The sequence below is a fragment of the Vanacampus margaritifer genome, chromosome 6 (genome assembly GCF_051991255.1).
Source record: "Vanacampus margaritifer isolate UIUO_Vmar chromosome 6, RoL_Vmar_1.0, whole genome shotgun sequence".
NCBI classification, from domain to species: domain Eukaryota; kingdom Metazoa; phylum Chordata; class Actinopteri; order Syngnathiformes; family Syngnathidae; genus Vanacampus; species Vanacampus margaritifer.
The window spans coordinates 29,521,181-29,542,797 of NC_135437.1; the positions used below are offsets into that span (position 1 = coordinate 29,521,181).

A 21,617-nucleotide genomic window follows, 5' to 3' on the forward strand; every position below is an offset into this window, starting at 1 on the left:
GAGCTTCACAAGAGGCTCGTTCAGTTTCTGTGAATTTGCAAGACATATTTCCACGATATGTGTTAGGGCCGGACCGATTAATCGGCCTTCGATTATAATAGGCCGATTATTGCCCTTCAAACATCGGCCAATTGGGCCAAATGGCCGATTATTTCCCTCTTAAAACATTATTATCGAAGAAAACCGAAGTTTCCGACGCTGTGATGGTAACCCGAATGCACCATTTTGCTTGCGTAGCATTAGCAACTGACAAGTGTGTAGGTTATCTTATGCTGGTTATTCTGTTGTCCCCCGCGCGTCCTTTAAGTGGTTTAATGACACCCCTGTTGGAGTCAACTGTAAAACTAAACACACGACGATAAAAATCACATCTACTGTATATTTAAATACTAAACATGCTTAAAAAAACATTGCTAGCTAAGTGCTAATGCTAAAAGCGAAAGGAAGATCCCATTCAAATGCTAACAGGAAGTTAGCATCAACTTGGGAGTGCTTTTCCTTCAAATAAAGAATATTCACACACAAATGCTGTGGGATTTTATGCATTAAATATATGTTTTAAAATAATCGGCAGATTAATCTGTATTTTTTTCTGCCAACACTCGGTATGGACATCGACCTAAAAAAAAGCATAATTTGGAATTTTGGCCTGTTTTGCTGCCGCTTCTTTCTTGCTTTGTGAACTGTTGACCTGTGAAGGTCTTTGAGAGTCTTTTGTGATTCAGGACTACATGAAAAAACTGGACTTGTTTTTCACCACAGTGACTTGCTTGAAAGTGAGACTTCCTGCGACCTCTGCGTGTCCTTGGCTTCCGACGGAGGCCCTTTCGCTCCATTTTGCCGTCATCTCAATAAATGACGTTTGGACAAGATGGATGACCGACATGAACTTTTCCCCTGCGATGATCCAACACGGCATCCCGTCAACGGCTTTTGTGCCGTCCGCATGGAAATTCTTGACGGGCTACATGAAAGTTGACACGCCGTTACTGTTTGCCCCAAGTTCAGCGAGGACATCAGAACGTGTGCGTCCGCATCGAAAGGCCAAATAAAACGGGACGGCTCCAAATTGTAATGGTTCGACAAACACACGCAGGAGCGCTTACGATACAAGCGGGCCGCCGTCCAAACGGGCGTCGGCGAGGGCCAGCCGAGGTGTCTCATTTTTCTTCCGACGGACGTGCCTGCAACTGGCCATGCGTCCTTTCAACTCCATTTTGAATTGTCAACACATGAAAACATTTTGTCCGAAACGGGCCGTTCCAAGGCCAGGACACACACAGCAGTCTGAAATCCTGTGAAGGCCGCCCGCCCAAAGCCTGGCCGCCGCCTTGCTCAGGTGCTAACCCACTTTCTCCACAGGAAACGACTCAGGACTTGTCTAAATGAGTTTGGCAATTAAATGTAGCAGAATGATTCCATGTTATTGTGACACGTTAGTGCAAGCGAGTGTGCCGTGTTTTTGAGCACATCAGCCTTCAAATTCAATTTCATAGTGGAAAGTGTGAGGGCAGCGAAATCGTCTGTTTGGGTCACAATCTTGCTTCCCTTCATAAAACATTATGAACTGTACAGTCCATTTTCAGCTTAACATTTTAACACACTCATGTAGAGCTGAAAAGGGGGTTGGGAATTGTTGCCGTCGTCTACATAACTCATATCTCAAATTATCTTTACCCATTGAAATGAATGGTAATGCCATTAATCCGTTACAAGCTTTCCCCAAAGGTTTGTAATGTTTTCATTGTGAAAACTCTGTATTATACTTAACATATATATATATATATATATATATATATTAGGGGTGTCAGGTGATTAAAATTTTTAATCGTAATTAATCGTATGACTTCAATAGTTAACTCATGATTAATCGCAAATTTGATATCTGTTCTAAATGTACAATAAAATGTTTTTCAAAATGTTCATACTCCCACAAAAGTGTAAAAAAAAAAAAAAAGTACACTGAAAGAAATAAGGCTGCATCATAGTCATCGATACAGTAATTTCATAATTCATAAAGTTTAGTTAAAATTAAAAAGATGTACTGTACTGTAAAAAAAAAAGTGTGATATTGATTTGTGGTCATCTGTCTGCCACTAAATGGCATCATTCCTTTTTTAAGATGTTGGTGACAGCTCAGCGCATTTTTCTTTTCATATTAAGAGCTGTCTGATCTTGAACATGAAGTCACTTGTGAAATTCTGCACATTTTTAAAATTGTCAAATACAACTTGACCTCAGTCTGCACAAATATGTGCATTATTATTCCATTTATTACGGCCAAATGTTGACGTGGACGTGTCTCCCGCGTTGCGACTGGAATTTCCCCAGTTTCAATTCCAAAAATAAGGGGCGGTCAAAAAATTTGCGGTGGTAAAGGAACTTTAAATTAACGCACTCATTTTGACACTCCTAAAATGAATATTCACTTATTAGGTCTGTAACAATAGTTATATTTTAGAACTGATGATTTAAAAAAAAAAAATCCACGATTAGCATTTCTTAACCAAATATTGTTGATTTGGTGTTGATTGGAGATTTAAAAAACAACAACTAAGCAATATTGCACGAGACGGACCAGAGACTGATTCAGTTTGTGATTGTTTTCCAAATGAAAAGCAAATGTCTTCTTTTGATGAAACCCTCAAACCATAAGCGGTCCGCTTTCATCAGAGAGTGATTGAGAGGCTGAAATCCGAAGATTTGGACCATTTGAAGCTAAGCAACGCCTCTGAATGATGACTCAATTATTACAAGAGTTGATCATGGATTAGTTGTTGCGAGATTTTTTGCTTTGGCCCAACGGATGCGTGCACGGGCCGACAAGGTCGTGATCATTGCAGGAAATGTTCTAACCCGAGTGGGAATGTGTGAGAAGTTGTAACGTCTGACTTGTGCGGTTTATTGAAAGTCTCCAAGATCAACTCAATTGAGGAGTCTGACTTCATGGCTTTTTCAATGAAAACCATCAATGTAAGCGTGTTTGTCTGCTTCCTCGCAGGCGTTGAATTTGTTCCCCTGCTTTTATTTTGCACTTATCTGTCACCAAACATCATATCAGACCCACCGCCGGGGCCCATTTGCTTTCATAAAGTGAACTCATTGTGAAAACGTGGCTGTTGACCATTCTGGAGCCAACTTTGATCTTTTCTTTTTTTTTTTTCAGAGGCCACGACTGTTATGCTTAAAGAGGCGCTCGCTGTGATTCTTGGCCCGCGCCTTATTTTCTGTATAAATTACACACAAAGAAAGCTTAAGAGGTGTTTCTCAAGGGCTCCACATTCGCAGCCTCTCGCTACCCTGGCAGCTCGGCTGTGGAAAAGCTGAACTCGGCTTCAAGTGCTGTATTAAGTGTGGTTTGTAGCTTTGCTGTGCGCGGGTGTGGTGCATGTAGAAGCGTTCTTCGGGGGGGGGGGGGGGGTCGCTGTGCAGAGGACAAGTGGGCAGTCACAATGCCGCCTCAAACCGCTGTCCCCGCAGCCACAACCGCACCACACGGCCCGGCGTGTGTCCGTCACGAGGGCTGCTGGGTTTTGTCCGCCATCTTAAGGTCTTCCCTGCTGTCGTAAACACCACAAACAAGCACTCAACTACTCGTAAGGCTGCAACTTGAACTTTCAGCGCAGTTCATGGTTCTTGGTCCATTATTTCGCTGCTATTATTATTATTATTATTATTATTATTATCATCAGAGATGGCAAATTCAGGTCCAGAAAGTAAAAACCCTGCCACAGTTTAGCTTTAGCCTCTGATGCTAGCTAGCTAGCTAGGTAGCAGGTAAACAAGCACCATGGGAGCTAGCTCCCTAGCTAGCACCTGTGGCAGGGTTTTTACTTTCTGGATCTGGATTTGCCACCTCTCATTATTATTACTGTACAGTTTATTTTAACTCAATTTGGGTCAGCCTGATGTTTATTTTGGGTGTAATTCCACTGTTGGCCACAAGACGGCTGGAGGGAGTTGTTCTTAAAGCCTCTGTAATTCTGCTTTTTACACCTACACAAAACAAAAGTTGTAGGTTACTTTTATCATATACATCTTTGGGCATGATTATTCATTGTAATTATTGTGAGTTAGTTTAGAAAAACAGTATGTTTACTGTAAACACATAGATGGATTAGTACACTAGTACTGTCTCTCAAAATATTATTTTTGAACATAGTTGTATTATTTTTAAGTGTGTTTAAAGACCTTATAAAAAATAAGTGCTGTTAAATGCTATAAAAAATATATATTTGAATAGGGTATTTCCATATTGCAATTTTCACTTATTGCGGGATTGTTCTGGAACATAACCCTCGCACTTCAAAATTGACTCATGTCTATAAAATGGGTTTTAGACATGATAATGGTGGGAATGTTGAAAACTGTCCATGTCATAAATGTTTTTCTGTTTTTGTTTTGTTTATATGGGAAAGGGGTAACGTTCAAGAGGGAGCTTGAAACAGTCCCGAGAACTGTCTGTGTTTCCACCACATTTGCACGGGAAGACACCGTTGGTCCTTGAAGATCAGACTCGAGTTTTGAAACAGAAAAACAGTAGAAAAACGACCATACATAATTAAGATAAGGAACAGAAATGCAGATTATTTTATAAATCTAAACTCAAGTAGTGTGAAACAAAAACAACACATCCCCTTTTCTCTGGAATTGGATTAATCCACTTGGATTAATGTCAGACACAGAGTATTCATACATTATTGACAAGTTCTGTAATTCACTATTTGTTATTCACAACTGTCAACTAGTATGTGTGCATGGAAGATAAAAAATAAAAAAAAGTGGTGAAGGAAGGGTTTCGTGGAGGCAGCCATTTTAATAACGTGACTCGTACTGCTCTCTTCTGGTCAAAAGATAAGACTACAGCTCAACATTATTGCCTGCATGCATACAAAAGAAAACCAGTAGTGGCCGTTTAATGTGTTGTTGCTAGTTTTATTGTACTCCCACGGTTTACATTTAGGACCCTGTGGACAAATAACATCGTTTAAAAAGACAGGAACTTTGTGAGTGCAAACAAACGAGCCGACCAAGCAGCCAGCGGCGAAAACCGCCATTGAGTCCAAGTCACGAACGCGTCCTTCGTGGTTATATTGGCGTTTGTGTTTCAAAACAGCCTCCCCGCCCGGTTAATCCGACCCCGCCCAAGAGTTGCCATTATACGTTCCAAGTCACGCCGGTTTACATGAACCATATATCTCGGCTCCGACGGCCCAAGTATGCACTTTTCTTTTTCTTTCTTTGTAGCGGCGGAGGCCCAGAAGCGTCCCATTCATAGCGAGCCAATCACCGTCGCGCTTACTGGAAGCGCTCAGCCAATGGCGCAGCAACGTGCTTCCCGGTCGCGCTCCGACCCAAGATAGACAAGAGGCGAGTGGGCCGGTTGGAAGCTAACTGCTAACATCCGTTTAATTGCATCTTTAGCGACCCTTTTCTACGGAAGCAAACGCGAGGAGTCGCCTCGGAAAAATCCAAACCACCCGACAATATTGAGTCGGGCCGGCTAAAAGGTCAACGCGCGGCTTTATTTGTCTACATTAGCGTGTCTTTCAGCTAGCGTAAGCGGCTAGGCGCCACTCAATCCAAACAACGCGCTCGCTCAGTTGCGGTTCCGTTATCCGCTAACGCATTAATTGCGCGCGTCAAACTCGAGGGAAAAACATGGCAGAATTCCTGGAAGACCCGTCGGTGCTGACGAAAGACAAGTTGAAGAACGAGCTGGCGGCGAACAACGTGGCGCTGCCGAGCGGCGAGCACAAGAAAGAAGTGTACGTGCAGCTCTATTTGAAGAACTTAACGGCGCAGAACAACAAGAGGAGCCCGCCTGCCGACACCTTCTCCAGCGACGACGAGCTGCCCACCCCCGTGGTCTCCAACAAAAGCCGATCCGGGAGAGTGAGTCTTGAAAACGTGATCGCGCGCGCGCCTCAGTCGTCATTGTGCACTGATTTAACCACTCGCACGTTTTGAATCACGTTGTGCAGAAAGCCACCAAAAAGACGGACAAGCCTCGCTTCGAGGTGGAGGTGACGGAACTCACCGACGATGACCTGAGATTGCATCTAGCCAAGTATGGAGTGGTCGTGGGTCCCGTCGTGGGTAAGTTGTAACATCTCCCAAATGTCGACTTCACTATGTAGCTCATTGCTTTCTGTACACCGAATGAGGCTGAAAAGACGCACAATTGCTTGTTTTAACAGCTGTAGGTCACTCTTTGCTGTTGGATGAATCATTTCTTCCCAAAATAAATAATCATTCGAACTTCGGAAACCTATTGAAGCCATACGTCAAAACAAGTTCAATGTCCCGCAGTAAGGTGATAAATGGCATATTTTAAAGTGATGACTTTCGTATTGAAATGAGAAGTTATCAGTGATAGGTTTGACTTTAGCATTATTATTATCCTTAAATGGTGTTTAACGGTGGCATTTCTTAACACAAGTCCAGTCCTATTTAAAAATAGATTTTGGAGGCCTGGGGTGACCTCGGAGACCTTGTTTATTTTTATTTTTTATTATTGATTTAGATTTTTGCCGCATGTGTAATTGCTCGAGTCTCTTTAAAGTCTTTGTCCCTTTACACTCTATTATGCTCTTTACAGTTTCTTCTTCTAATTGATTCCAGTTCTGGTCACTGCTGTGCATCTTCTTTTTCAATCTGAAATATTTTTAAACGCTTGGCCTCATTTGTAAAACAACAGCGTATGTATGTTGATTTGTATGACACAAAAAGGACTGCCAGTGATCTGAACCGAAAATAATTGCTTAAAAAAAAAATTATACAAACTTTATTGAAAATATACAAGGAATGGGCTCCATGCTATTTCCTTAGTATAAACAACATTTTATTCTTAGCTTCTTCTTTTTTGCGGAATGCGTAAGTCAAATTTGTCACATTTTAATGCGATAACTTCTCATGTTACAATGTAAAACGTACAAATTTAAAATTTAATAAAAATAACTTGCAAAAACCTATTGGGGAAAATTGTTCCAAAATTTTTTCTTTAATTATTAATAACTATTATTATTTTGGTGGTTTGTGTGTTTGCAGCCTCGTCACGCAAATTGTATGAGAAGAAGCTGCAGAAGCTTCTGGAAGAGCCGGCGGCCGACGCCGACGTCCCCGCCGACGTCACCGCCGACGTCACCGTCCTCCCCAAAGCCGACGCCAACCAGAACGGCAACACCAACTCCGACCAGTACAGTGACAAGGAAGATGGTGACTATTTGCTTTTGGATGATCCCTTTTCATCCTGCAGAAGAAATTCACACTTAGGCATATTCCACAATACAGACAAGCCCAGGAAAAGCAAAAGGCTTGCAGAATTATGTATGAGGGGTGTCAAAATTTTACTCACACAAAGTAGCTTAACACATTGAAATGAATGGAAGTGCCATTAATCCGTTCCAGTCCTGATAAAATATGTATAATTGCAAACGCTTTTTAATAAGAAATATTTAAAACATTTACGGGTATCAAAATTAGTGCGTTCATTTTGAGTTCATTTAAAGTTCCTTTAATGCCACTATTTTTTTATTTTCTTATTTATTTCCCCTTACTAGGAAAGCCTGTATTGGGGCAATCCTAGTCGCAACGCAGCAGACACGTCCACGTCAACATTTAGCAGTAATAAATCTAATAATAATGCATATATTTGTGGAGACTGGGGTCAAGTTGTATTTTACCTTATTTTTTTGTGCAGAATTTTACATGTTACTTCATGTTAAAGATTAGATAGCTCTTAATATGAAAAGAAAAATGCACTGAGCTGTCACCGTTTTACAAATGCAATTATGCCATCTAGTGGCAGAAAAATTACCAACACAAATCAATATCACACTTGTTTTTTTTTTACAGTAAAGTACAATTTTAAATTTTAACAAAATTGTGTGAATTATCAATGACTAAACAATGCTGCCATGTCAGTTTAACATTTTTCTCACTTTTATGTTTAAAGTATGAAAACTTATATTTTATTGTACAAAATTTGTATGGAGGTAAATATGGTGCTTCTACTTGTAAAAAAAAAAGGGGAGTTTGTAGTAAAAAAAAAAGAAAATTGTACGTGTACATTTAATAATAATGCATATATTTGTGGAGACTGAGGTCAAGGTTTTTATTTTATTTTATATATTTTTTTAAATGTGCAGAATTTCACCAGTTACTTAATGTTAAAGATTAGATAGCTCTTATTATGAAAAGAAGAATACACTAAGCTGTCACCAATGTCTTACAAATGCAATTATGCCATCTAGTGGCAGAAAAACACAAATAAAAGATCACTCGTTTTTTTAACAGTACATTACATCTTTTCAATTTTAACTAAATTTTATGAATTTTTACGAAATTACTGTATCAATGACTAAGATGTAGCCATATTTCCACTTAACAAGCGTATGAAAACTTAGGGGAAAAGACATGTTATTGTACATTTCAAACAGATATAAAATTTTCAATTAATCATGAGATTAATTACGATGACAAATCTTAATGGCCTGACAACCCTAGTATATAAAATGTTGTGTATGTTCCAGAGGAAATTAGCAGCACTGAACCCGAGCCAGTCCCCGTAGTGGAGAAGCCCGTGCGCAGCAGAGGGAAAACCCCGATGACCGTGCGGACCAGCAGCAGACGGCAAATCAAGGTGAACGCGGCGGCGGCGGCAATACGTTGACGTTTTGTTGTTGGTGGCATCAAATGGTTCCAAATTGTCGCTGGCAGACGGTGGAGGAGGTGGCGGTCGCTGAAGGCACCCCCGTCAAGATCTACGACAGCGTAGTGGAAGATATTCTGGCCAATGAAATCAGCACGCCAACAGGCATCAGGTAGACGGACAGGAAGTGAGCTTGACTTGGAGCAATGACGCTAGAATTGCGCTTTGACAATTGAGACGCAAAAATGACTCATAACAATAATAATATGAAGGGTGAGAAATACAATTCATAGTTGACCTCACGCCAAATATTGACTTGTTTTTTGTTTGGTCGGTGTTTTTTAACTTTCTGGTTTGATTTCTAGTATACGTTGACTTTTGACGTTGATTTAAAAAAAGAAATCTTAATTTGCTGCTTTTTACAAGGATTTTTGTGTTTACTGTGTTTTAATTATTAGGTGATTTTTTTCTTTCACTTCCATTTTTTTATCTTTTAAAAAAGCAATACATATTTTTCAAATTTTTTAAACTTTCATTTTTGTTTTTAAACAATTACGGTGTTTTTTTATTTTATAAAAACATAGGTTGTTGTTTTTTTTTAAACATTTATTGCTTTTTTGTTAATTTTTTACATTCAAAATTTGCTTAAAATGAACTAATATGGCAACAGATGTAATAAAAAATAATGGTATTTTATTTTTAAATTTTGTTGTGCCTTTGCGCTTTGTAGAAAATTATGAAGTAAAAAATAAAATTCATATAAAATATGCAAAAAGGTCCTTCAACATTTTTTTTAAACTTTTTTTAATGAGTTTATTTTCTGCATTTTAACCCTTTTTATACTTGTCTTTTTATATATCTATTCGTTATTTGCATTACCACCAGCACTCCCATAGACTATTCAAAGTGTAAGTTGATACTTGGACGCTAACTTGCGTTTGTGTGGCCCACAGCGCCACCTGCAGGCGTCCCATCCGAGGAGCGGCGGGCCGACCGCTCAAACCCAGCGAATACTGGCTGGACGAGACGCGCGTGCGTCACAGCGTCCACACCGAGAACCGCTCCTACTCCGAGTCCTTCTCCAGGGGGGTCGGCGCGGCGCCCTCGTTCCCCTCCATGGGCAAAGCCCCGGTGCGCCGCGGCGTCCTCTCCTTCCTGTTGAAGCTCACTCTCCTCCTCGTGGCGCTGGTCTGCGGCGCGCTTTACCTGCTCTACAACCATGCGGATGTGGCTGGCTTCCTCCCGGACGGCGCTGTGGAGAGTTTACGTGATGTCGCCCAGAATCTCGGCGCCTACCTGGGCCTCGGCGACAAGTGAAAGGCGTAAGGTCTCGCTCGCCTCGGCCGCTACCGCCTCCCCTGCCGCACTTACAGAACTGCGTTCAAACCACACTGAACAAAAACTGGCCTCAAATCACGTGCCACGCAAGCTGGCCTCAAACCGCATTCGATTCAAGTGGGTTCAAACTACATTCATCAAAACTGCATTTGAACCACAGTCTGCAAAAGTGGCCTCAAATGACGTTCAAGTAAAAGTAGATTCAAGCCACATTGAACAAAACTGGCTTCAAACCGTTTTAGAAAGTGTGGCTGCAAACAAAACTGGTTTCAAACCGTTTTTGCCAAAATACTTTTGGCAAAACTGGTTTCAAACTGCTTTTATCAAAAGTGGCTCCACACTAGACTTGGAGGCAACTAAGTGGACCACAATAATTGGTCAACAGAAACATTTTCTGACTCAACCGACGTACTCCAGCAACAAATGTCGGCTTGCTCAAACATGAAAAAGATTCCAAGGTTTGGGGTCACTTTAAACTAAAACAGGAACGATGCAATTAATGGAGTAATCGACAGGACAATCGATTCTAAAAAGATTCAGTAATGTCAGTGACTTCAAAAACAATTTTCATCAAAAGTGGTATTGAGTGCAAACCACACCCAAGAAAAGTGAATTTGAACCACTTTCAACAAAAAGCCTGGTTTCAACCCACTTTGAACAAAACTGATTTCTCCACATCGGTCACTTGGAATCACAGATTCCAACTTCATACCCGTCACGTGCAGCGCAGCAGACAGGTGGCGCCACCAGAGACTGATTTTAATGTCCTTTTGATTTTCTTTTCTTTTTTTTTTTTTTTTTTTTTTTTTTATTAACCTGTGAATCGTGGTCTTTACGTGTAAGTAGAGTTGAGTGGCCAGGGCCAGTTAATCCCCCTGCATGGTTGTAGTTTTTTTTCATGGCCATCTTTGTAGTTTTGTGAGCGACACGACGCCGCCGTTCCCGACAGTGAGGTGCCCCGCACAAAATGTCCGCCCGAGGTGTAGCGTAGTTAGCGTTGGCTAGCCTGCCCAGTGTTCGCTAGGCTAGCAAATTGCGGTTAAAAAAAAAAAAGTTTCCGTGGGAAATTTCTGTGCTTTTGTAATCTCATTGTTTACCAACATTTATTGAGCCAAGGTGCACATATTACAATAAGTATATACACTGACAACATCTTCACTTACAGGCGATTGAAATACATGGAAATTATTGTGCACAATAGTGGAACTTCGGTTTTTGCGATGAACCTTTTCCAGGAAGTCAAATGGAACAAAAGCCAAAGCTGTCATTCCCATAGAAAGAAAGACACAAAAATATCAACCACAAAAGTCTATTTAGGGGTTAATGATAGTTTTACAAACAGAAAACAGCAGGAAATATAAATGGCGAGTCAACACAAGATGACAAATGGAAGACAACCAATCGAGGGTGCAGGATTATTCGTAACTTTGCGTTTACTTTTATCATACTTTGTCGTATTGTGGAAAAAAGTCTTCAACAGACGGCAAGGTCTCATTTTAACTCTGCAAAATGTAACTTTTCGTTCTTTGAGAGGCTCTCAGGACTTCATACAGAGATCCACGAGGTGTAAGTTCCTGTCAAAAGTCAGGCCTTCAAAATAAAAGCACCCCAATAAATTACCAGTTTCACAGCACTTTGTTTTCAGAATAATAATAATAATGCATCAGATTAATATGGCGCTTATGCTTTTGCACACTGAAAGTGCTTACAACGGATGCATTATTCACATGCTCGCACCTTCACACTGGTGGCGGCAAAGCAGAGGTGGCAAATCCAGGTCCACAAAGTCAAAAGACTGCCACAGTTTGGCTTTAGCCCCTAGTGCTAGCTAGCTAGCTGAGCAGGTAAATGAGCACCAAGAGATGCTAGCTAGCTAGCATCTGAGGCTAAAGCCAAACTGTGGCAGGCTTTTGACTTTTTGGGCCTGGATTTGCCACCTCTGCGGGAAAGTACGTAAGACGTAATCAACGTTCAGCCATTTCTGGGAAATGATTGTTTTATTTTTCTACAAAAAAAAACAAAACCAAAAAAAACACACACAAATGTGTGTGTGGGGTGGGGTGGGGGAGGGGGGTCACAAATCAAGTTATATGGAAATGAGGGCATTCGAAAGCCGAAGTTCCACTGAATTCTGTCATGAACGACAACAGGTGGATTTGATCTTCTGCCATCTAGTGGAAGAATGTCATAGTTGCGCCTGTCACCATCCGCCGCTGGCTTCGAAAAGGTCAGCAAAGACGACTTGTAGTAAAGAAATGTGAACTTTTGGGCCAATGAAGTGAAATAGGATCTTGATGATCTCCCCATCACGAGTCGCGTGACTCGTCGTCTTCATGGTGCTGGCGGAAATCGTGCCCTCTTATTTTATTTTATTTTTTAAAATTTGTTTTGGGTTGTAGTGCTCTTTTGTGCTTTTTTGTTTGTTTGCGCTTTTTTGAATGAGCTTTTGTCAACTCACGACTTCCTCCCACACTGCCGGCATTTGCCACCAGGACGTCACAAACCCCTCGCCGAGATTTTGTAATCCAGCGTCAGCACCTAATTGACCCGTTTCAACACTCCAGCCAGGATGCGGGAATAAGCCTCCATTTTGATATTTTTCTAAAAATGGTGCATTGCAATGTTTTTTGGTGTGTTTATTTTCCGAGCACCCTTGAAGGTAATGCCAAAAAAGCAATACGGAAGACTCGCACACACGCACGAGTGACTCAGCATCTTCTTAATTTGACATCTCCAGGCAGCTTCCCCACAATGGACACAAATATTATTGGAGTTATGTGGGTATGGATTTTGAATCGTATTTATGATCAATTAGGAAATGTATCATGAAATAAACGTCATCCTTAGCAAATGTTCTCTTCTGTTGTCTTTTATTTACAATCGTCATAATGAGCATCAATTAAAAATTGACCAATCGTCACTTTGGCCCATATTCTCTGTACACTTTTCATCTACACGCACACAATTCCGGTCTTCAAGGTCCGGATTCCTGCTGGTTTTAGATGTTTCCGCGCACTAGCACACCTGATTCATATAATCAGCATGCCTGATAACGATCCTGATTGTTAGTATCGGGTGTGTTGGTAGGCGAAAACATCTTAAACCTGCAGGACTCCGGACCTTGTGGACCGGAATTGGTGAGACCTGGTCTAGGGTGACCAGATGTCCTGTATAATTGTGACAGTCCCGTTTTTTAGCCTTATGTCGCAGACCAGCGGGTTTTGCCAGCCCCGTCGTTTTGGCCCGTTTCGACCTCCCCGTTTTTTAATTATTTTGTCTTTTTTTTTGGGGGGGGGGGGGGGGGGTCCCATCAGCAAAGCACTTGTTTGGACCATGTGTATATCAATGGCACAGTTGTCTTAGTGGTTCACACGATAAAAATGGAATTTAACTAAAAAACGAACTAAATTCCTACCAATTTATGTTTGCGTTCTCATTCTTGTCTGTATCAAATTGCTAGCAGGTGTTTGTTTTTTGTTCAACTGAAGCTTAAAAAAAAGAATGATGGGAAATGTAGTTCTACTAGCCTAATGCTGCAGTCAATAGCTGGCGGAACAGAGAAAAAAAAAAGTTGGATTATGAAAAGTGCGTTGACTTGTTTAGCCCATTTCAACTGTCAATCACGATAGCATTAGCTAAAGCAATAAAATAAGGTCACCAGATTGACTGGCGAAGAGCGATGAATTGAAGATTGGAATTTTTAAAGAGTTCTGGGTGAGAATTGATTGCATATTTTATTTCTGGCCAAATGGACGATTATTTTCCTCTTAAAACGTTATCATCAGAGAAACCCGAAGTTTCTGACGCTATGAAAGTACCCTGAATGCACCGTTTTGTTTGCGTCGCATTAGCAACTAGCAAGTATGTAGCGTAAGTTCTTCTGTTGTCCTTAAAGCTGTTTAATGACATCCAGTTGGAGTTAACTGTAAAACTAAACACATGACGATAAGAATTACATTCACTTTAAATACCCCCCAAAAATATTTGTTTTAAAAACATCGCTAGCCTAGTGCTAATGCTAAAAGCGAAAGGAGGATCCCATTCAAATGCTAACAGGAAGTTAGCATCGACTTCGGGAGTGTTTTTCTTTCAAATAACGAATATTCTCACATACACACACACACACACACACATGCTGTGGGAACACAATTTTATGCAATAATAATAATTATTATTTTAAATAATTGACAGATGAATGGGTAATTGATGGAATTGAGAGGCCAGCTGTAAATGCTGACGTTTTCCTGAGATTTGACGGAACGTGTCTGCGTCTCTCGGCTGATTTGGGACGGCCTTGGCGGACCCCCCAGAAGATAAAGTGGCTCGGGACCGACAGAAGTTTGGTCTGCTGACCTTGGATACGCTCAACAAAAAAATGTTGGCATGATTTGAAATTTCAGCACGGTCAAGGTTTGGTGGTGGACATCTAATGAAAAAAAACAAAACAATATCTCCAACTTTGTATGAGTTGTCTGTTGTTGTTCCTGGTCAGGTCTCAGGTGATGAGCCCGTCAAGTGATACCTTGGAAGAGGCTTATGGCGAATTAATTGTGGCAGGCTGCAGGCGGAAACAACCGGCGCAGACAAACCAGCGAGAGACGGCGCGAGTGGAGACCAGAAGAATTTCCGAGCAACAGCAAGCAACTTCTGTCCTCCATCCAGGTGAGTTGCTTTTATCCAGGTGAGCTCAGACTGCGTCTCCAAAACGACAATGAAAACAATTTGGGAATGAAATCCGTCGTCCAATCAGAATTCATTTCATGTTTGAATGAATGAGTCCAAAGTGTTTTGTGATGGGAAGCCAGTCTTGCGTTTCCGTGCCAAGGTCACGGGTCACATTTTGAAGCCTTCAAATGTTTGCCCGTTAATCCAATTGAATTTTTGCAAATGCGTGCGCGACCAATCGTAATAACTCATATTGAAACTATTAGAGAAATTCTGAATTCTAGTTACATAATGTTGTGAAAATTGTCCATATTTTTGGGATTCATTTGAGCAAATGCCTCACATTTAATATGAAATAGTGGAAAAAGATTAGCAACTTGGCATAAACGTAATGATAAACTATATTTACTATAAACAAAAGAGTGAAGACGACATTCATATTGAAATATTGCTGTTATCATGTAATGTCAATTTACATCCTACTGATTAGCATCAAGTAGATTTTACGCAATCATGTTCATATTTCAGTACGGCATATTTAATATCATACACAAATGGAATCATTTTGTTTTGATGTCAGCTGTTCCTCTATTGTTAGTGCAACGATACACATTTCATTTCAATTTGATGGATGGATTTCTTCATGAAGGTGATTGGATTTAGTGGCGTGCGCAAGTTGCGCTTCTTGATGATTGGATGCGATCCAAAGAAGCAAGATGGCAGCAGGTGGAGGCCGCGTCAAGGGATTGCGCCACCGGAACTCTTTTAGACGTCCGTCTCGAGGCTCAAAGTCAAGTTTGGCAGGCGCATCTCAAAAGACGCTTGCTCTTTTGCTGTCCAGTGCGTGTGAGGCTGCACATGATGCACACAAAGATCACGTGTCAAACATTTGCCACATCTGCATATGTTGACTTATTTATTTATTTATTTTATTTTTGTCATGGTGATCATCTTTTGAAACTTTTTACGAAGCCTGACCAAAAGCCCAAATGAGATAGCGGCGGTATACAGGGAACTTTTCATTTCTGCATTTATGTAAACTTGCGCTTTATAAAAGATCATGCTGACACTGGGAACACTTTTTATGTATAAAAATAATAATAATAAAAAAAACAATTAAGAAATGATGTTGACATTTTGGAAAACTTTACAGAGCTATTTACTTGCTTAGTTTTTAATTTTCTGTATCTTAAAGTGTTTAAACAAAATCTTTGAAACAAAGTGGCTTTATGTTTAAAATGAAAAGAAAAAGTCATTAAAAATGTTTTACGCTATTATTTTCTCTTTTAATGCAAGAGTATCGGCGTGAAATATCAATCATCGGCCGCCTTGACTTTTTGGGCCTGTTTTTCTCTAACGATGTGATCCGTTTCCTCCCAAACGTCCGCCGCGGCAGCGTCTGTTTTTGGACCTCGAAGCGTCGCAAATGTGGCCGTCGCTGCAGCAGCTGATCATCCCCACGTGCGGGGGCGCGCCCGAGCCCCCCCGCAACAAAGTGACGGTGGTGGGGGTGGGCCAGGTGGGCATGGCCTGCGCCGTCAGCATCCTGCTCAGGGTGAGTGATCGTGCGCTATTATGGGATGCGTCGCGCTTGTGGCTAGCGCGTGTGCGCGTGCGTGCGTGCGTGCGTGCGTGCGTGCGCAGGAACTGGCGGACGAGCTGGCCCTGGTGGACGTGATGGAGGACAAGTTGAGGGGCGAGATGATGGACCTTCAGCACGGAAGCCTCTTCCTCAAAACCGGCAAAATTGTGGCCGATAAAGGTCAGGTGGCATTTCGGGCTCGACGAGTCCAATCCGCTGACTGGTATCGGATCCCGTTTGCGTGTCAGACTACTCGGTGACGGCCGGCTCGCGCGTGGTGGTGCTGACAGCGGGCGTGCGTCAGCGGGAGGGCGAGAGCCGACTGGACCTGGTGCAGAGGAACGTCGCCATTTTCAAGCGCGTGGTCCCGCAGATCGTCGCGCACAGCCCCGACTGCGTCATCGTCGTCGTGTCCAACCCGGGTAAAAACTTTCTTGTCGTGCATTCTTTCTTTTTGGAATCCGCATACACACACATTTACATTCAGTCAAGATCTTTTTTTGTTATTGTCCCTTTGTTTTGTATGTTTTTTTTTTTTTATGAATGTCTGTTATGGGTATTTATATATTTTTAGTGCTGTTAAAGCGTTAACTGATTAATTGATCACAAAAAAATCATCGCATTAATCATGAATTAACGCAGATTAATCGCACTGTTAATTCTGACCATAGATGATCCATTAGCTGGATGGCTTCGTTAGCACAGGTTGTGTTTGAGCATACATTTTTTAATTTTAATTTAAAAACATTTTTATTTCATTTTTTACAATTTATTTGCTTGGCTTGTTACACTTTTTCGGATTTTTACCAAAAAATACCTTTTTGACATATTTACTTTTAGATTTGTTTATATTTGTCAGAATTTTTTTTTTACCCGTTTAGATTTTTGCTTCTTTTTTTTTACTCCAATTTTTGTGCTTGACGGGCTAAATTTGACACTTATGAAGTCTTTTTCATATTTTATTTGAGTGTTTTTTTGTATTTACATAAATTTTTGTTGAATTTTTTCATATTGTTTTAATGAGCCCTTTTTCCCAATTTTTCAATGTAATTTTGATTTGATTTTACTTTTTGTTTTTAATGCTATTTTTAGTTTATCAATGCAATTTGGCACTTTATACACGCCTGAAAAACAAAAGTGAGAAGGAAGGAAAGGTGAGTGGAATTTTTTTTTCTCCAAACTTTGCCCCATAAAGGAAAAAAGTGGGGGGCAAAAATCCTGACTCATCTTTTAGCTTTACTTTTGTCTCCCAAATGTGCTTTTAACTTCCCACTCAAAGGCGTGTGATTGATTTTGATGTTCTTTCTTTCTTTTCTGCTGTTGTTTTTGCCCGCAGCATTGCTAACGATCCGATTTGTTTTTTGCGGACGGTTGCGCACGTCGCAGTGGACGTGCTGACGTACGTGACGTGGAAGCTGAGCGGTCTCCCGAGGAATCGCGTGCTGGGCAGCGGCACCAACCTGGACTCTGCGCGTTTCCGCTTCCTGATGGCGGAGCGCGCGGGCTTGCACCCGAGCGCCTTCCACGCTTGGATCCTGGGCGAGCACGGCGACTCCTCGGTGCCGGTGTGGAGCGGCGCCAACGTGGCCGGCGTGGGCCTGCGGGCGATCAACCCCGACGCCGGCACCGACGCCGACCCGGAAAACTGGAAGGAGACCCACAAGATGGTGGTGGACAGGTGAGACCCGGCCAAGTTTCTTAAACGAGGAGAGAAGGACATTTTGGTTTTGAAAGAAAACGTATTGCTTAAAATCCACTTAGCTTGATGCTAACAAACAATGCCAAACTTCATAGACAGGCTAACAAAACTAGCATCGATTACGGTTATAATCCTTTAAAAAGTCATTCATAGCTAATGCAAGTGTTATGCTTCCCCCTGGTGGCTGAAGCGGGCACGTCAGAAGGAGCAGCGCAATAAAAACAAAAAATGTGGCAAAAAAGGATGTCTTTTTTTTTTTTAAGGGGTGTCAGACAATTAAACATTTTGATCGCATGACTTCAATAATTAACTCACGATTAATTGCAAATTTGACTTTCTACAGGTGCAAATCACGACTATTACAGATGCAAATTTGGATTATTTTTTTCTACAGGCACAAAATTCTTTTTTTTAAAGTTACAAAAAAATACAGGTAAAAAAAATTTTGCAGATACAAATTTATATTGTTACTTTTACCTCCTTACAAATTTGATATCTGTTCAAAATGTACAGTAAAATATTTATATATAAGTTTTCCCACTCTTGTTAACATAAAAGTAGGGAAAGAATGTTAAACTAATAGAAATATGGCTGCATCGTCATTTTTACAGTAATTTCATAAAAATTCATAAAATTGAGTTAAAATTAAAAAAATGTACTGTACTGTAAAAAACGAGTGTGATATTGGTTTGTGTTGAGGTCATTTTTCTGCCACTAGATGGCATAACTGCATTTGTAAGACGTTGGTGACAGCTCAGTGCATTTTTCTTTTCATATTAAGAACTAATCTAATCTTTAACATGAAGTCACTTGTGAAATTCTGCACATTTTTAAAATTGTAAAATACAACTTAACCCCAGTCTCCTCAAATATGTGCGTTTTTATTACATTTATGACTGCAAAATATTGACGTGGATGTGTCTGCTGCATTGCGACTAGAATTCCCTCAGTAAAGGCTTTCCAAGTAAGGGAATAAATAATACAAATTTTAAAATGTTGGCGTTGTGTTGTTCCTTTAAGGAACTTTAAATGAACTCAAAATTAACACTCATTTTGACACAATTTTTTTAAACAATTTCTTATTAAAAAGCTTTTACGGTTGCACATATTTTTAATCGGACTGGAACGGATTAATGGCACTTGCATTCATTTCAATGAGTGAAGCCGATTTGTGTGTTTGAGTCCAGAGCCTGAGCAATTTGTACGCAGGCCACGAAAAAGTCCATTTTCTCCTCGTCAGCGCCTACGAAGTGATCAAACTGAAGGGTTACACCAACTGGGCCATCGGGCTGAGCGTGGCCGAGCTGACGGAGAGCATCGTGAGGAACTTGAACCGGATTCATCCCGTCTCCACTTTGGTGCAGGTCGGCGCGTCCCTCCGTCACCTCTTGCACATTTTTGTCTTGAAACTAACTGCGCCGTGAACGACAGGGCATGTACGGGATCGCGGAGGAAGTGTACCTGAGTGTGCCGTGCGTGTTGAACGGGGGCGGCGTGGCCGGCGCCGTCAACGTCAACCTGTCGGACGACGAGGCGGCGCAGCTGCAGGCCAGCGGACGCGCTTTGTGGGACATCCACAAGGAGTTGCAGGACCTCTGAGTGGCCTGCGGGGGGCGCTGGAGGACGCACTTCAAATGCTTCAAAAACACACCCAACTAGCGTTTAATTAGTGTTGTCTGTTAGATGGCGTGGCTTTAAGAGGCGGGGCCCTGAGTCGGACCCGCGTGAACATCTGGGTGCGAGCTGTGGATGACAGCAGCCGCAGTGAGTGTGCTTTGCTTATTTTTGGGATTGTTCTACTGGAGGACGTTCAATAAACAGAAAGTGCATTGATGACGGTGGCATTTTTTTTTCTCCCCACTTATGGTCTGTGGGCGGGATGGAGATTCTGGAGGGGGGGGGGGGGGATTCTTCCTCAAATGAGAAAATATTTTAATACAGATATACCATAGTTTCGTTTCATTTTAATGTTTTAATGAAATTAATTTGTAATTGATACTGTATTTGGATATTTTCAGCTAGATAATTAAAAAAAAAGTAATATTAATGATTAAATAATAATAAATATTAATAATAAAATATTTTGTTTCGATTTTAAAGATTAAAATAATTAAAATTAAATCAATTGAAGTTTTCTTTAGCTATTTATGTTATAAAATGGTCTTGCACCCCAAATAATGAAATATGCTCAACTGTATACTTTTTATTAGAATGCTAAAACAAAAGTTTAAAAATAAATCAAGTAAAATAATGAAAAAAATTCCAGTGATAAAATTATTAAAATAAAATATCGATGCCTTCTTAAAAGTCATTTTTTTCAGATTTTTCAGGAAATACAAAAAGTTGAAACATTTGCATCATGTGGAGATGATTTAGGCAAACAAATTATTCTTGCAAAAAAATGACAATTCTTTTCAGAGGGTGACGACGAGTGACCACATAAAGGCCCTATTTTTGTTTTTGAAAGGCCCGGGTCCGACAGATTTCCCTCAAAAATAAATGTTGTTTGTATGCAAATAAAATCTCAATCGCCGCCTCCACTGTATGCGAGATGGTGATTTTGTCCCGCGACACCACGGACGGCCCCGCACCTGTATTTTGGACTTTTGTTTCGTTTTGGCCTGTTCGGGACGTTTCTGGGCGGATACTCAACGTTTTCCCTCCTGCCAATCACAGGGCAGAGGGCGTGTCTCTGTGGGCTAGCGAGTGGTGTAACGCGCGGAGCTGTCCGGCCTTGAACGGCCAAAATGGAGAAAAGCAGCACATCTGGAAGTCCACAGGCTTACGTTATTAAAAGGGACACAAAAGCAGCGTTTCTCGGCGCTACCACGCGTCACAATAATCGGACATGTCGAGATTATCCGCCAAAGGAAAAAGCGCTGCACATGCACAGAAAAATAAAGAGGCGCCACCTGGTGGCGCGGTGCCACTGCGGATTGTTACAGCGGTTGCTCAAACAATGGCTGACAGTGGCGAAAAGTCAAAATATTCGGCGGCGGAAAGTACAAAAGATAGAATCTGGGATTTGCTTTGACCCGCTTCCGAACCCTGAAGGACAGAAGAGAGTGACGCCTGCTTGCTGTCGGACAGGTATGTGATACCTAAACACAGAATGTTAGCTTGCTAATGTAGCGACACGCTAGGTCACAATCTCGAACCAGGCTCAAACTTTGCATATCATTTGCAGGTAAACGAGCTCGGCTCCACCTGTTTTGTAGAAGCACCTGTCGCTAAAAACAAACTGTTTCAGGGTTTTTACTTTGTGGACCTGGATTTCTCAAACCTGTTTTCCGCCAGCCAATAGGCGAAGCTAACAGAATAGTTGAATCCTTCTCCAGCTTATTTTTGTCCTTTCTCATGTACGCACCAGGTGCGACGCGATCATAAACCGCGGAGGCGAGCTATGATATGATCCGCGGTGGTACGAGGAACCGGATCAGTCGTGTGTCATGTCAGCCAGTATAGTTTGGATATGCAAATGTTATATTTTTTGCTATGAAGTCATCAGAGCTCTCAAGTCTCAACACTCTTAGCATGTGACACTCTGAGTTGCTCTAATAGGCCGTTGAGCCCGATGGGAGGAGCCTCAGTTTTGAATGTGTTTACAAACTGCAACGGAAATCCTACCTTTAAGATTTTTAAATAAATAAATGAAATTTAAAAAATTTAAATGTTTTTAA

At 41.2% G+C, this 21,617-nt stretch overlaps 2 protein-coding genes and 1 long non-coding RNA gene across 4 annotated transcripts in view; all 3 read left to right on the top strand.

The window, feature by feature from the left end:
• Window positions 1-1,919, top strand: part of LOC144053344 (uncharacterized) — a 75,271-nt gene extending 73,352 nt beyond the window's left edge. The window contains exon 5 of the long non-coding RNA XR_013294393.1: window positions 763-1,919. This is a non-coding gene — a long non-coding RNA (uncharacterized LOC144053344). The remainder of the gene's footprint in view (window positions 1-762) is intronic.
• Window positions 1,920-4,862: 2,943 nt separating this feature from the next.
• Window positions 4,863-12,842, top strand: tmpob (thymopoietin b). Its single transcript, XM_077569056.1, has 6 exons — window positions 4,863-5,895; window positions 5,985-6,099; window positions 7,051-7,218; window positions 8,535-8,644; window positions 8,722-8,825; window positions 9,607-12,842. The coding sequence occupies exons 1-6, from the start codon at window positions 5,662-5,664 to the stop codon at window positions 9,968-9,970; spliced, it is 1,095 nt and encodes a 364-aa protein (XP_077425182.1). The 5' UTR covers window positions 4,863-5,661; the 3' UTR covers window positions 9,971-12,842.
• Window positions 12,843-14,175: 1,333 nt separating this feature from the next.
• On the top strand, window positions 14,176-19,770 carry ldhbb (lactate dehydrogenase Bb). 2 transcript variants are annotated; one of them, XM_077569044.1, is made up of 8 exons: window positions 14,176-14,401; window positions 14,484-14,653; window positions 16,053-16,211; window positions 16,301-16,418; window positions 16,487-16,660; window positions 17,625-17,916; window positions 19,178-19,301; window positions 19,369-19,770. In XM_077569044.1, exons 3-8 carry the CDS (start codon window positions 16,083-16,085, stop codon window positions 19,534-19,536), a joined length of 1,005 nt encoding a protein of 334 aa, XP_077425170.1. In that variant the 5' UTR covers window positions 14,176-14,401; window positions 14,484-14,653; window positions 16,053-16,082; the 3' UTR covers window positions 19,537-19,770. The 2 variants fall into 2 exon arrangements, with proteins under 2 accessions (XP_077425170.1, XP_077425171.1); XM_077569045.1 differs by having other exon boundaries at window positions 14,176-14,368.
• Window positions 19,771-21,617: the final 1,847 nt, after the last annotated feature.

Excerpts from the sequence above, each read along its gene's own strand:
- tmpob (XM_077569056.1), top strand. The coding sequence starts at position 5,662 with ATGGCAGAATTCCTGGAAGACCCGTCGGTGCTGACGAAAGACAAGTTG. Across the intron at positions 5,896-5,984 it reads ACAAAAGCCGATCCGGGAGA|AAAGCCACCAAAAAGACGGA; the intron begins GTGAGTCTTGAA and ends CACGTTGTGCAG. Across the intron at positions 6,100-7,050 it reads GGTCGTGGGTCCCGTCGTGG|CCTCGTCACGCAAATTGTAT; the intron begins GTAAGTTGTAAC and ends GTGTGTTTGCAG.
- ldhbb (XM_077569044.1), top strand. The coding sequence starts at position 16,083 with ATGTGGCCGTCGCTGCAGCAGCTGATCATCCCCACGTGCGGGGGCGCG. Across the intron at positions 17,917-19,177 it reads CACAAGATGGTGGTGGACAG|CGCCTACGAAGTGATCAAAC; the intron begins GTGAGACCCGGC and ends TCTCCTCGTCAG. Across the intron at positions 19,302-19,368 it reads CCGTCTCCACTTTGGTGCAG|GGCATGTACGGGATCGCGGA; the intron begins GTCGGCGCGTCC and ends CGTGAACGACAG.